Source organism: Rhagoletis zephyria, unplaced genomic scaffold (genome assembly GCF_001687245.7).
Source record: "Rhagoletis zephyria isolate East Lansing unplaced genomic scaffold, Rhagoletis_zephyria_1.1 Rzeph_scaffold_00524, whole genome shotgun sequence".
Classification (NCBI taxonomy): domain Eukaryota; kingdom Metazoa; phylum Arthropoda; class Insecta; order Diptera; family Tephritidae; genus Rhagoletis; species Rhagoletis zephyria.
This window is the reverse complement of record NW_016157608.1, coordinates 58,668-74,143: the sequence shown is the minus strand read 5'-3', so window position 1 is coordinate 74,143 and position 15,476 is coordinate 58,668. Positions and strand designations below refer to the sequence as shown.

At 34.6% G+C, this 15,476-nt stretch overlaps 2 protein-coding genes across 2 annotated transcripts in view; both read right to left on the bottom strand.

The window, feature by feature from the left end:
* Positions 1-45: 45 nt before the first annotated feature.
* Positions 46-15,476, bottom strand: part of bai (Transmembrane emp24 domain-containing protein bai) — a 46,210-nt gene continuing 30,779 nt past the window's right edge. The window contains exons 4-5 of the mRNA XM_017612326.1: positions 335-461; positions 46-273 (exon numbers count right to left, since the gene is read on the bottom strand). Of these exons, the coding sequence (XP_017467815.1) occupies positions 152-273; positions 335-461 (249 nt within the window). The 3' untranslated portion in view covers positions 46-151. The remainder of the gene's footprint in view (positions 274-334; positions 462-15,476) is intronic.
* LOC108360137 (uncharacterized) overlaps positions 12,358-15,476 on the bottom strand; it is a 7,259-nt gene continuing 4,140 nt past the window's right edge. Inside the window, exon 2 of the mRNA XM_017612325.1 lies at positions 12,358-12,967. Within this exon, the coding sequence (XP_017467814.1) occupies positions 12,427-12,967 (541 nt within the window). The 3' untranslated portion in view covers positions 12,358-12,426. The remainder of the gene's footprint in view (positions 12,968-15,476) is intronic.

Below are 15,476 nucleotides of genomic sequence, written 5' to 3'. Positions count from 1 at the left end.
TCAACACAATTTTTTATACATAGCTGAAATTACTTCAAAATCTAATACCAGTATAGATTTGATTTATTACTTAGAAATTATTCAGATATCTGTGAAAGAAAGTTACATTTCATCTAAGTAAAACCATATAGAAAAAAAATCTCAATTTTAGTTATTCAATAAGTTTTTTAGCTTTAAAATATCTGCGTAAATATAAAACCTGCCATGTAGCTAGACCAAGTAAGCAGCACATACTAAAGATGCTAAAAAAGAGAACACGACTATTGGTTTTTTCTGTAAAATAAATGTAAAATTTGGTAAATATAAATAAAAATATATAAATGAATTTGTGTACCGTTTGTGTCCCTCATTTCTTCCTCTCTTTTCCGCATTAAAGCAAAATCTCGTACAATGGAATCGGATAAGTCTTCCAGACGTTTAAGCTCCACTTCCATGGGTTTAAGTTTTGCTGCTTCTTGAATCTAAAAAAAAGGTTCATTTACTTTCATCTGTAATTTACAATAAGGCGAATTATTCGAAACAACTAAAAAAATACAAAATAGATTCACTAGCCCTAGAAGAACATAAAATCATGAACCCAAATAATCAATTGAAGTATGTACATATACCTTGATTCGCCTTAATCGCCAATTTTTTTCTTGGAGGTCGGAGTTTATTAGGCATGTTCTACAAATCGTAAGATTTGTAATCGGTGAAAATTTTGGAGATTTCTTAACAACAAAGGAAAAATTCGGCGTTAAATCGATGGATACGACGTAAGTGATGTGTTTTTAGCAGTTTCCATTGAAAATAATTACTACTTTAATTACAAATATTCAAATATCCGGACTTGTGAGCACCGAAGAAGCTCCATTTTGATCGCAATCGAAAATTAAATGAAAAAATTTTATACCGCTGTAACTTTAGACTAGTCGCCTATTGTTTGTGATATTAAAGCGTATAAGGGTGTGTTAAATTTACCGATCCATCTATGAAAATTACTAGTGAGTCTGTCTCAATTATGAATTGCAAGCAGCTTTGGGCATATGCTTGCTCAGAATGAGAGTTCTTTTTGGTTGTGTTAACTGATGTGTCTACTGTCGAGTTGTATTTTTTTTGCGGTTTTGTTGGAAGCAATTGTTTTTGGTCCTACAAGAAGGCCTGTTGCTAATGTGATTTTGTAAACATTGAGTCATCTTTTTTGTGTTCCAGACAGTGTTGCCAGGACTTCAAAAATAAAAAAGCTAGATCGGCCTAATAAAATAGCTAAAATGCTAAATGGCCCAAAAAAAGGTTAAAAGAGGCCAGCCTTTTCAACATTTCATTAACTCTTTATGTACAAAGAGGAGGTAAAAATGTACCACCGAGCAACAAAAATGTAAATATCTCGACAACCAACGTATTTACGATCATCAAATTTCATGAAAGCCTTGTGCAAACATTTTTTAACACCATACAGTTTAATAAAACCATTTTAATAATTAACGCTACTCTTTTTTAGGGTCTCAAAACCCATAGTCCTTAAAGACAAAGTAGTGGTACATTTGTACCACCAAATATCTTCATACATTACAATACGATTACAATCGTGAATGTTTCAATTGGAGCGTGCATAGTGAAGAGCAAATGTTTTTTTTTTTTGTTTCCGAATTATGAAAAGGCATCTGCGAAGTGCAGAACGCAATCTTACTCCAACGAAAAAATCTCCAAAATTGGACTAGTCCAGGACTATATTACGGTCAGTGTTGATTGGACCCATGATGCAATAATACAAGGTGGTATTAGTTGTGACAGCTCGATTTGACACTACCTTAGCTCAGTAGAATAAGAGGAAAAACGGGAAGAAACGAATCCCCATTTGGGGGAAAAATATAAAATTTCATATTTTCTTCTAAACAAACTTTTGCTTTTTTTATAGTATATTCGTAATAAAATGAAATAAAATAGGATAAAATACCTTTTTGAGAAAAAAATTTTTTATAAGAAAAAATAAAAAAAATTAGGCAAAGAATTGTTAAAGAATTAACACTGTTTCACCTAAGGCAGTCAATATGGCGGAATTAGAGCGAGAAGTTGCCAACCGATTACACCTTGTATTATTGCATCATGGATTGGGCCGATCCTTTTCCAATGACACGCCAATGCTAAAAATGGCAGTTGAAACCATTCACAGAGGAATTCTGAGGGACTAGTGCTGGTAACAATAGGGACTATCTGAGGGCTAAACTAGGGTGAGTCTGAATTGCTGCAGGGTAACCACTAACATACAATACAACCATACGCAATATCTCCCCCAGTAGCGAAAATGGTCACCGGTGACATCGTCACTAATGAGGATTTAGTGACATCGTCGCACTTGCTGTGAATCCTAAACGACATATAGCTGACAATGACACTGGTGACAATGTCATGCAGGTGTACTCCTATCAAAGACTTATAACAGACAATGTCTTGCAGCGGTCACTTATAAAAAGTCTATTGCAAGATACTGTCGCTGGAATGTCATTAATGATCACTGCATGACCAAGTCATGAGATGACATCAACGACGAAATTACCATTTATATGAAAAAGTCATTAACGACTTCCATACAAACGGATCCCAAAGTCATTTAAGACGTAACTTTTCCGTACAAGACTCTTAAGTGACTAATGCATGACATTCGCAACGGGGCCACTATGCACATACACACGTAGGTATAGACGTTCAAAATAAAGCACACAAATATTCGGGCTTAAATGGAGATGGCTCTATAAAATTAAACCAGACTCTATTTGATATATGGGTTAAAACCCCAAGTTTGACTAGATTTGATGCATTATTAATTTGCCAGTTATAAAATCTGAATTCGAAAAAAAGTATATATTACGAGGGAATAAGTGAATACAATGAACTGCCAAGTAATATACAAGACTCCAACGACACAACAAAGTTTAAGAAGTTATTGGCCCTTATTATGAGCTGCATTCGATTTTCGATCTTCGCTGGCTATCGAAGATCGAAAGTGAAATTCGTATTATGAGCTATGCAAGCGTGTCGAAATTTTCGTTGAGTATCGAATTTTCTGTCGAACAGAATTTTGCTTTCGATGGTGTAGCGAAGTGTTAGAAAATTGTGAAAAATGTATGATTTTGTATAGGTTTTCTTACATTTTGGCGGCTAGACACTAGTTTTAAACAATTTTTATTAATTTCATGCAGTTCTAACATCGTGAATACTAAACACAAGCTCCAAAGGCTGGTTTTACTTGTGAAAGAAAATCCCAATACTCTGTTGGCACGATCTCTGAGAACAAAATCGTAGCGCTGTTGACAGTTTTAAAATATTTTAAATAGATTTGGCTCACAAACGCCTCTTTAGATGGTCGGAACTTTTTAATGAATCTGTAGACAAATTTCTTAAGTATATTTTAAATCAAAATATATTCGAAATACTAATAAACTTAAACTCTCTTAAACATTTGCTTCTCCTGGCCAGTTCACTAAGCTCCCATCCTCTGACGAATCGTTGAACCAGAACTCGTTGTACTCATTTTACCACGTTTTTATAAACTCGCTTTCCTTTTTATTTAATTTTAATTAGAACAAATTTACATAAATATGTATAAGCACACTATTTAGTTTGCTCGATTTGTAAACAAAGCTTCTCAGCGGTGAATAATATACTATTGTGAACAACCTAAACGAGCGAAATTCACAATAGCGCTATTCTTCATCGAATGAGCGCGATAACACTGAATGAAAATTCGTTCGCTCAGCACTTTCGACCACAGTCGAAAATCGAATGCAACTCATAATAAGGGCCATTGTTTAACTACTGCAAGTCTCTACCAATTAGATAATTATATATACATAGATACTTGTACATAGGCTGTGTTATAACCAGATTAAAAAGACTAATTTAGAAAACTGTAAAAGAAAACTGAAATTACCCTTATTTCTACTTTTAATGTATAAGTGTTGATTTTGTAATATTTGTTATATATGTTTATATGTGTATAAATATATGTAGGTCAAACGACCGTAATAAATAAATAAATAATTACCATATGGTCGGTGATACTGCAAAACATTCTATGTCACTTATTACCTCTGGTGCTTAATTGATCTTTTATTTGTATCTGATCGCTTCTGGCAATCGTTCATCTTCAACAGCCAAAAGTAGACAGTTTTGTCATTCGTTTATTAGGGTGTAACGATTTGCAGATGCATTCCGGTGCAAGTAAGAGACCATCTAAGTGTCAAGGCTACTAAAGACATAGACCGTTTTCCAGTATCTCCGACGATATGTTTTAGAAATAATAGATGACTATAAACTATACTTTCAATGTAAGCTATTTGCTTTCGGACTTTTGACTTCAGAGTTCAAAACAAGTATAATAAAAATAAGTTCAGGAACGAATTTCCGTCATCCATTGTCGTTCCAAAACACATCATACACCTACCCTTTCGGAAACAACAATAACCAAAAAGGAAAAATAAGTTCTTTATCTCATTCATATTATTACTTTGTCGTAATATGTTAAACGAGCATGTAGAAATAGTTTTTTGCATCTAAACGAGGCATGTTTAGCGCAGGCAGAACTGTCAAAATATGAATATATTCTCCCCTAATCTAGAATATTTTAAAATTAAACTTTACGTCTTAATATCCGTATGTAATTTTTCCAAACGAACTCGGTGTTACAGTGTCAAATTGACACTGCATATAAAATGCATTGTTTTAATGTGAAATTAATTAAACAATATTTGTTTTGGTGAAAAATGTGCTGGAATATGAATAAAACTTCGTTTTTTTTTAGGAAAAAACTATTTTCATTTATTTCATACTAGCTTTCACTTGCGGGTTTCACACCACGTTTTTAGGCAAATAATAAAAGTAATTTATGTAAAGATGTTATATTTTATTTCTGTTTAAATTTTCCTATAGCCGTGATAGCAGAATGCAGTAAGATAATTGTATAGCTTGGGTATTATGGAATGAAATGCGATAATAACTTTTTGGCACAGCAGGTGCTTTTATTTACATTAAAATATCTCCAACAAATTATATAATAGAAGAAATAACAATGTTGTAATATTTAAATTTAAGCTATCTAACTTCTTTGGAATAGTAACTCTAATATTATTTCACAGCATGTTTTTAATACTTCAAAGCATGCACTACATTACTGCAATTATCGTATATTTTATTTTCGACAAAGTTTTGGGTTTTGTTTTAAGGAATTCTTGTTTATTGTCATTGCAAAAATTAGCGAACTGGAAACTGAAGTCCTCTAAATTCGAAATGCTTATCAGAAGGAATTTAAGGGGTGTAAATTGTGGTTCCGAAGTTATGGCTGATAAAAAATTCCATGCCTGAGTCATGTGCTACGACCCCTTCTACAAACCCCTTTATATATATATACCTTACTATAAGCACCTACCATAGATATGTCTGCATACCAAATTTCAAGTTTATGTGACTTTTCCGAAGCTATGGCTGGTTAAAAATTCCACGCCTATGAGATGTGCCACGCCCACTTGTGCAGACTCATGTGTACCTACCACAGATATGTCTGCCTACCAAATTTCAAGTTCTTGTGACTTACGGTTCCGAAGTTATAGCTGATTAAATATTTCACGCCTATGGGAGGTGCCATGCCCCCTTTTCCAATACCGCCAATGTTTCCCCATGAGTATGAATTTAAAATTTCATTTACCTCGACACAAAGTTCCAGTACTCTACCATAAATATTTCAAGAGATATACAGCATGAAAATTTTAGTTAATCTTGGAGGTGGCACGTCACCTTTTCCAGTGCTGCCCATTTTTCCTATGCCTATAACCTTCCCGGGGTAAAAACAAATAAGTGTGCAAAGTTTCGTGCGATTCCGTGTCGTGGTTCAAAAGGTATAAGGTAATAAACAAACAGACATTCACATTTATATATATAGATTTACTACCTTATTATGTATCTCGAACGATAGGCCGCACGAACGATTCGTCTGAGACGACACTGTCTCTGATTGCAATATTATTAGTACATCGGTCGTCTTTGACTTGCATCACGTCGATTAGGTTGCAATAGCCTCGGTTCTCGTTCGTGCTGCCTAAGGCTGTTAATGGAAAATATTCAAAGACAGAAGCATTTTTGATGAAAAGTAAAAAAAATACGAAGGATATAGAAATATATGATCATATTCATTCATCGCATACGGACACACGTAGCAAGGAGCTATCTTTTTTGTAACACATTGATTGAGTGCAACTTGATGTTGGTGGTTGCTCCTCAGATCCTCGTGGACTCCGTTTTCGTTGGTGAATGTACGGAATTTAAAGCTTTTGACCAACTTCGATCAAAAAAAAGAAATGACAATCCATCCCCGCCTCACTTAGTTTAATTATAGAATTTTATAATATCGGGTTTTAGATCGTTTTCCGTACCATCATTATGAACTGTGGTTTGGTAAGTGGAGAGTATTAAAAATGATCATGGCCAAATACAAATTCCGTCTGATGTATTGGCTTCTTCGTCATATCAAGTATAACGCTATCATCTGTTTCAAACTGATCAAACCAAGAATATTGGATATTTTTTCTTTTTATTATTGATTGACTCAACCAATAATAAACAAGAAAAAAAGCACAAAAGAAGAAATAATCAAGAATAGAGAAGTATTTGCCATACAGTGTCAATTTGACACTTGAAATCCAAATTAAGGAAGGTTATACAGAAGTAAAAGGACTTTTTAAAATGCTATAAATGAAAAAAAAGAAAATTTGTATATGATTTAGCTAAGAAGCCGAGATATCAAACACATTTTTTTAATTTTATCTATGTAGCAACCAAATGAAATCAAAAACAGTGTCAATTTGACACCAAATCCGGATGAAGGTTAAATATCGGGTATTTTATTACAAAAACATGTACATACATATCAGGGTGCCCAGCGGAAAAGCTTTTTTTTTGGAAATTTCAAGACCCTGCTCCCTAATTTTATACGTTTCTATGAGAAATATTATTGCCTATTTTTTTTTATTTTTTAAAGGACATTTAGAGGTGGCGACCTGTCGATTTAGGTCAGAAAATTGGATTTTGTAGATTTATACGTTTTTGAATGACTATTTTTGATTCGATTTCAAAGATCGAATATGATCTGAGAAGAGGATAGGACTAGGCTTGTTGGGATTTTTTATCGGGTAAATTAAAAAAAAGACCCATATTAATCTTAATTTTTTAAATTTTTACTATCAATAATTTCTACAATTTCAAAACACGGCCTTCAATTTATATGTTTGTATGCACCGGAATTTCAGATTTTTTGGGCAGTGTGGCTAAGATGTTCAGCAATATTTATTCAAAATTGATATATACAATCGCTCTTTAGCAACAAAGTCGTTTTTAATGAAATTTTATGAAAATGGGCTGGCACCGCCCTAAGCCTAAGCGAAATGTGTTCACCAAATTTGGTTAAGATCGGTCGAGTAGTTTTTGAGATACACATATATGATATAAATAAGTAGGCGGTGCCACCCCGCATTTTCCAAATATTTATTGACAAACCACTTTTTTGCTAAAGTGCGATTGTATATATCAATTTTAAATAAATACTGATGAATTCCTTAGCTACACTGCTCAAAAAATCTGAACTTCCGGCACATACACACATTCAAGGCCGTATTTAAGAAAAGTCGCCTAATTTCGACAATTTTTATGCGATTGCAATATAAGAGCAATCTGTTTATTTAAAAATAGATTTAATTTTGGAAACCCCTCATATTTTGAAATTGTGGAAATTATCGATGGTAAAATTTAAAAAATTAAGAGAAATATGGTTTATTTTCTTAATTTGCCCTATACAAAATCTCAACAAGCCAAGTCCGACAATAGATTATTATATACCATTTTGAAGACCTACATATATATCCTCTTCTCAGATCATATTCGATCTTTGAAATCGAACCAAAAATAGTTATTCAAAAACTCATAAATCTACCAAATCGTATTTTCTGACCTAAATCGACAGGTCGCAACCTCTACATGAGCTTTAAAAATGTATAAAAATAGGCCATAATATTTCTCATAAAAACGAATAAAATAAGGGGTAGGGTCTTGAAATTTCCTAGTACATATAATTAAGAAAAATACGTTTTTTATGTAGGTATATTTAGTCTATTTAATGACCAGGGCTCGGAATCTCATGCAAATGCATGTTTTTACTGGACATCTTCAAATGGAAATTGTTAAGTTATCTTTAAGAATCATGAAATTTCCTTTAAGATGGTATCTTGTAGTAAATTCATGATTTTTCATATTTATTGCGCTTATTTTAGTATATTTTACAAAAGATGCTTATGGTTTTTGCATATTTTTGCTTTTTTGATTTACAGCCATTTAAAGTTTGTGCGAAATCTCTAAAAAAAAAATTTCCTATAAATTTTTCCAACAATTTTTATTGAGCTTGAGGTCGTTTTTAATGAAAAACTATTGTGGAAAAGCAACAGCATTTTGAAAAATCACCACATTTCCTCATCAGACTTCTTCAGCAGGATTCGAACCGACGACCCCAGCCAGTACTTAAATTTAAGTTGCAACTTTGTTAGTTTCGACTTAGTTGCTGGACTATGAATACGCGCCATTCTATTTTACGTTTATTTTGTTCACTACATAACCCAAAATGGATAACTCAGCCGAAATATGTGCATTCTTTCGTTGAATTTTATTCAGCCCTATTCTGCATTTCGACTCGAATCGAAATTTTCTCCGTTTGGCAACTTTGGTATTCTACGTTCCGTTTCCTTTCGATCAATCTTCGAAATTTACGATTATACCTATTCTTCATTTCGATCGTAGTTCCGTTTTTCTAAGTTGCAAATTTGTTGACGGAGAACGTTTCAATTGTTATTTTCGTGGGTTTAAATAATAAAATTTTATAAAAAATTTAAGTAAAATATACTGTGCATGATTGTAAAAGTCATCATAAATGAATTTTTTCGATTTCTGTGTTTTCGCGAGCGGTAATACGGGGAATACGAAAAATTGGCTCAAATAATGGCAACCAAAAGGGATATTACGCGAGGTTTTCAAAAAGGAAGTCCAGGCGTCTTTGATTTCATTATCTATAAATAAGACTGTGAAATGCACTGAATACAATTTATTCTTTTTATATAAAATTAATACATGTATGCACATAGATACATACATAGATAAAATGTGAAGTTACATAAAAACGATGTTTTTATTATTGCACTCNAATGAAAAACTATTGTGGAAAAGCAACAGCATTTTGAAAAATCACCACATTTCCTCATCAGACTTCTTCAGCAGGATTCGAACCGACGACCCCAGCCAGTACTTAAATTTAAGTTGCAACTTTGTTAGTTTCGACTTAGTTGCTGGACTATGAATACGCGCCATTCTATTTTACGTTTATTTTGTTCACTACATAACCCAAAATGGATAACTCAGCCGAAATATGTGCATTCTTTCGTTGAATTTTATTCAGCCCTATTCTGCATTTCGACTCGAATCGAAATTTTCTCCGTTTGGCAACTTTGGTATTCTACGTTCCGTTTCCTTTCGATCAATCTTCGAAATTTACGATTATACCTATTCTTCATTTCGATCGTAGTTCCGTTTTTCTAAGTTGCAAATTTGTTGACGGAGAACGTTTCAATTGTTATTTTCGTGGGTTTAAATAATAAAATTTTATAAAAAATTTAAGTAAAATATACTGTGCATGATTGTAAAAGTCATCATAAATGAATTTTTTCGATTTCTGTGTTTTCGCGAGCGGTAATACGGGGAATACGAAAAATTGGCTCAAATAATGGCAACCAAAAGGGATATTACGCGAGGTTTTCAAAAAGGAAGTCCAGGCGTCTTTGATTTCATTATCTATAAATAAGACTGTGAAATGCACTGAATACAATTTATTCTTTTTATATAAAATTAATACATGTATGCACATAGATACATACATAGATAAAATGTGAAGTTACATAAAAACGATGTTTTTATTATTGCACTCGTTTTTACTAACTTTTTAAAAAAAGGTGCGTATGTTGTCTCGAATTCGATTTGTTATGGAAAGATAAGCTTTGTTCTTTCCCCCCTCCTGTCGGCTTTCAAAATGGGATTCATTTGCGTTCAAATCTTCCACTCTGTAGTAAATGCAAATGTTGTGGAGTGCTCAAACAACGTTTATAATTTCACTGACTTTAAGCGATGAGTAATATAGTTCAAGATGAATTCCTTATGACTCTTCACTCATCTGAAAAAGATCAAACATGTCCCTAAATCTCCGCCTTTCAACTTCCGCATCAGCAATCTGGGACTCGTTCCTCTCTTCAAGCAATAACGCCGCGGCTATGGATTTCATTCTTATAATTATGTATCCACTTAAATTTTATTTTTAAATTACAGTGATGCTAGGTGTATTTAGTTATTTTAAAATATTTACAAACTTTAACTTCATATGCTGCTATAGTTTGGTGGCAAATATTTCTTTGTTTTGTTTCGATTTCACACATTCCTAGGCAAACAGCTGATTTCGAAAGATGTTTTCTCTCTTCCTCTTCTTCTTTCGTTTCGATCGTAACGCAGAATACCTAAGTTCGATTCCAGCGGAGCGGAATGCGGGAACGTAATCGAAATGCAGAATAGGGCTGAATAATGTAAGCCGCGCCTATGAAATTCTAAAAGTGAGATTTTACAATGAGACTGCTCGCAAAATTGCAATGTTTGTGGGCAAAACGTCCACCTTGATTGCGAATCGATCTGAACCAACAGTCGCAACGTTTAAGATTTGCATTATGTGAAAATGATGTGTTTGTTTTCACCCCTATTCTGCAACTGTTTCGTATTCGGATTTTGCTACGAATCGTAGAAATAGTATGCTGCAATCCGCATCGTATTTTCAAACTTTCGAAATTCGTAACAATGTCATGCCTAAAAACGAACGAGTAAGCTTTTTTGCGTAATTTTGTACGAAAACAATTGTGTGTCGGAGGCGAAATAAAAGATGTAATTCTATGTGTGTTTGCAAGAAATATTGTTGGTGTTCATTTAAACAGATAAATTTGCCTTTCGCATATACGTATATTTTTGTCCACTGCTTTATATAAACGAGAAAAAAAAGGATCTTGGTTGCCCCTTATCGAGAAACTTGGGTTTAGTTATTTGTACAACGATTTTCGGTTGTTGTATCCAAACGCATAACCCCAATCCAAAAACTTTAACATACACGTGTAATCAAAGGATTCACATTTTATTTAAGATACATGTTTCAAATTTCCTACCACTAGCTTATTAATAAACGCGGTTTGCACTATGCACTTTTTTGCAAATTTCGATGTGGGTCCTGCGCAAAAATACTATGGACGGCGTAGCCGGAGTGATATGCACAAGAAATGTTATATACTTTTGACATGCGGAAGCCCCTCTTCCCCGCAATACAAAGAGGAGAATTCTACTTAGTAAGGGTTATAATTCCTAAGCGCGGCCGAAGGCAGAAGCAAGCGCAACAGGTGGTGGACCTAACAAAGTGCATGTTTTCAATGGCTTGGAAGGAGCTGTTATTGCATTAACTGGATCGAGAACCAGAGCTTCAGGCATAGGAGGAGTTCTGGCTTGTGGCTCAACAATTCAACCAGAAGCTGACATAGATGCCCGACAGCTCCGCATACCTGTGAATCCATTGCCATAGCGCCCTCTTACTCTGCTGCTATAGTTGCAGATGCATCAGAACCCATAATTTTCCTCAAAATATGTAAAATTAACCAATTTTACAATAAACAAACACATGATCAGTGTTTTTTTATATTTATTTTCCACATTGTTTTCCTTCATTCAGCTATCTTCGAAAAACAACTGATAGCTGGCAATGCTGCATATGTTTCCGCAAGGATTGCAGCATGTGGATTTTTCGTTTTTCGTACCATAGCTACGAATTACGAAAATTCGGGTTGTAATGAAATGTGGAACGATTTTCCGTCATCCCTTGTCAAATTTGGTTTGGAGACAAACCGGTTTCGGCGTTGTGCCATCTTCAGTGTCATTTTTCGTTCTGAATAGTTTCTGTTTGTCTGTCACTATTTATAGCCGTGTTAAATCGTCGTTGGTTCATAGTTAGGTACGTCTCAGCGGATTATATTCTTTCGTTCAAACAGTAGTTTCAGTTCTGTGTGTACACCCTCAGGTAGAAATTAGCTGCTCACCTCTTTTTTGATTAATTGTTGCATGGATTCGCAGGTAGGTAAAAATCAGTTATTTTCTTTCTTTTTGTTTCTGTAGTTTGGACCTGCATTTCATTGTTTATGGTAGTTGCAGGGTTTCTGTTTTGTTTTGCGTATAGTAGCCTGAGTGGTTCGAATAATATATCAGATGCGGTGTTTATTTGCTCATTTATTATTTTTCCGACGAACGTCGTTTGTTTTTTGTATATCTCCATATTCTCTAATACGTTTAGGCGTTTCCTTTGTGCTGTGCATGGAGAACTTTGGCTGTCTTTCCAATTTTCATTGGCGTACAATGGTTTTCTGCCATATGGTTTGCGAAGTTCGATTCCGGGGTGGTAGAAGGTTTTAGCATTTTTTTGTTGTAGTCCCTTATATGTTCACGATATCTTGTTTTTATCTTGCGCCCTGTTTGTCCTATGTAACTATGTTGACATTCGCAAGTCAACTTATATACACCTTGCTTGTCTAGTGGGTCTTCCTCGTTTGCACTATTTCGTAGTATCCTCCCCACATTGTCCTTCGTTCTAAATGCTGTATTAATGTTATACTTTTGGAATACCTTAGCCAATTTATATGAAGTTTTGCCCGTATAAGTCAAGACTGCCCAAGCCTTTTCATTATTTTCCTTCTTATTTGATTTCTTCGTTTTTGTTTCTCTTCTTATCTTGTTTACTAGGCCCTTTCTGTATCCGTTATTTTCCGCGATTGCGTATATCGTATTAAGTTCTTTGCTGTAAGCTTCTTTTTCCAATGGGGTTCGTTCAAGCCTGGTTATTAGATGTCTAAAGGCTGCATTTTTGTGCTGTTGAGGGTGGTTTGAAGTATTGTGTATTATCGTGTCTGTGGCCGTGGGCTTTCTATATATCCCGAATTCGCATTTGTTGGTAACCTTATTTATTTTAATTGTTATGTCCAAATAGTTTATTTTGCCTTCGTTTTCCTTATCCATAGTGAAATTTATATTCGTGTGTTGGTCGTTGAGATAGCCTAGAATTTGTTCTTCCTTGTCTCTCGTTACAAGACATATGATGTCATCGACGTATCTTGCGTAGAACTTTACTCCCAGGCTTGTCAGCTCCGTCAAATACTTTTCCTCTAAATATTGCATGAATACTTCCATTAAAATTGCAGATGTGGGATTACCCATCCCTAGCCCGTTAGTTTGTCTATATATTTTCTTATTAAACTTGAAGTAGTTTTGGTCTAGTGTTACCCTCAGTGTGTTCACGATTTCCGTTGCTATGTTCTTGTCCGTTTATTCTATCAAAGTTTTAGTCAAGATGGTAACTGTTTCTGCCGTTGGTATCGATGGGTAAAGATCCTTAACATCAAATGATACAAATTTCGCATCTTTGGGTATTTCTAGCGATTTTATCCTTTCAATTAACTCCGCTGTATTCGTAATTGTGTATTTATTGGGCAGTTCCAGTTTTTCTTTCAGCAACGATTTTAGATATTTCGATAGTTTGTATCCTGGTGCAGATTTATGGTTGATAATTGGTCTCATCGGATTTCCTGGCTTGTTGGGAGTGCTATCATTGAAGGGGCCGAAGGATTCATTAATGTCACTGTATATGCTTTCCTTGGATTTATTATTGTCTTTGCTTGTTTTATTGCGTGCTTTACTGCCACTGGGTAGTCATCGGTTGGGTCCTTTCTCATCATCCGGCAATTTGTCTCTTTGATTAGTTGCTCTGTCTTTTCTTTATATTCTTTTTCGTACATTATTACCGTTGAGTTCCCCTTGTCTGTTTTTGTTGTGATTACTTTATTCGTTTTGAGTTTTTTCTTTAGCCCTTTGACAGTTTTATTTTCGTCGCTTAGTTTTTTCTTATCTTATATAGATTTTATGCGTTTTTCAATTATACGTCTACATATGTGTCTTGCATGATCTTGATCCTCGCTTGGTAGTAATGATATGGCCATTTCCGCGTCTACAATAGTGTGCTCTACCTCTTTATTTTTATCATAATTTTCTATGTTGTGTTTCAGACCTTTTTCCAATATTTCTGTCTCTTGTTTGCTAATGGGAACCTTAGTCAAATTTACGAATCTAGAATGGAAAGGCATTTCGCTGTGTTGTATGTTCTTTGTGATGTTTTGCTTTCTATTGAGGTCATCGAGTTTTTTGTTTAATTTATTGTATTTTTGTCCCATAGATTTACTGATATTCTCCTTTATTTCATCTAATATCTCCAGCAGCGTGCTGACAGGAAGAAGTTCCGCTAGTTCTAAATGAATGGAAAGTAGCTCCTCATTTGTGCGTTCTTTTTTGGCATACAGGTTCTTAATTTCATGTCGGAGGAAGCTGTTTTCTGCTCTTTTCAAGATTTTTCGCCTTTGCTTCTTGCGAATTTCGGCGTAACATTTAGTGTTAAACATTGTTTATTGAACCAGATGTTTGCGTTGGTGTTGTGTATTTTCAATTGTCTTCTTTGGTATGTTGTCAAAAGCATAATCGTCCTTGAGTGATAAGCCTGACTGGCATTCATATTCTCATTTTCGCTGTTGGTGTTTCCGACAGGGTAGGAGTGTGATGTAATGTGGAACGATTTTCCGTCATCCCTTGTCAAACTTGGTTTGGAGACAAACCGGTTTCGGCGTTGTGCCATCTTCAGTGTCATTTTTCGTTCTGAATAGTTTCTGTTTGTCTGTCACTATTTATAGCCGTGTTAGATCGTCGTTGGTTCATAGTTAGGTACGTGTCAGCGTATTATATTCTTTCGTTCAACCAGTAGTTTCAGTTCTGTGTGTACATCCTCAGGTAGAAATTAGCTGCTCACCTCTTTTTTGATTAATTGTTGCATGGATTCGCAGGTAGGTAAAAATCAGTTATTTTCTTTCTTTTTGTTTCTGTAGTTTGGACCTGCATTTCATTGTTTATGGTAGTTGCAGGGTTTCTGTTTTGTTTTGCGTATAGTAGCCTGCGTGGTCCGAATAATATATCACATGCAGTTTTTATTTGCTCATTTATTATTTTTCCGACGAACGTCTTTTGTTTGTATATCTCCATATTCTCTAATACGTTTAGGCGTTGTCCTTTGTGCTGTACATGGAGAACTTTGGCTGTCTTTCCTATTTTGATTGGCGTACAATGGTTTTCTGCCATATGGTTTGCGAAGTTCGATTCCGGGCTGGTAGAAGGTTTAAGCATTTTTTTGTTGTAGTCCCTTATATGTTCACGATATCTTGTTTTTATCTTACGCCCTGTTTGTCCTATGTAACTATGTTGACATTCGCAAGTCAACTTATATACACCTTGCTTGTCTAGTGGGT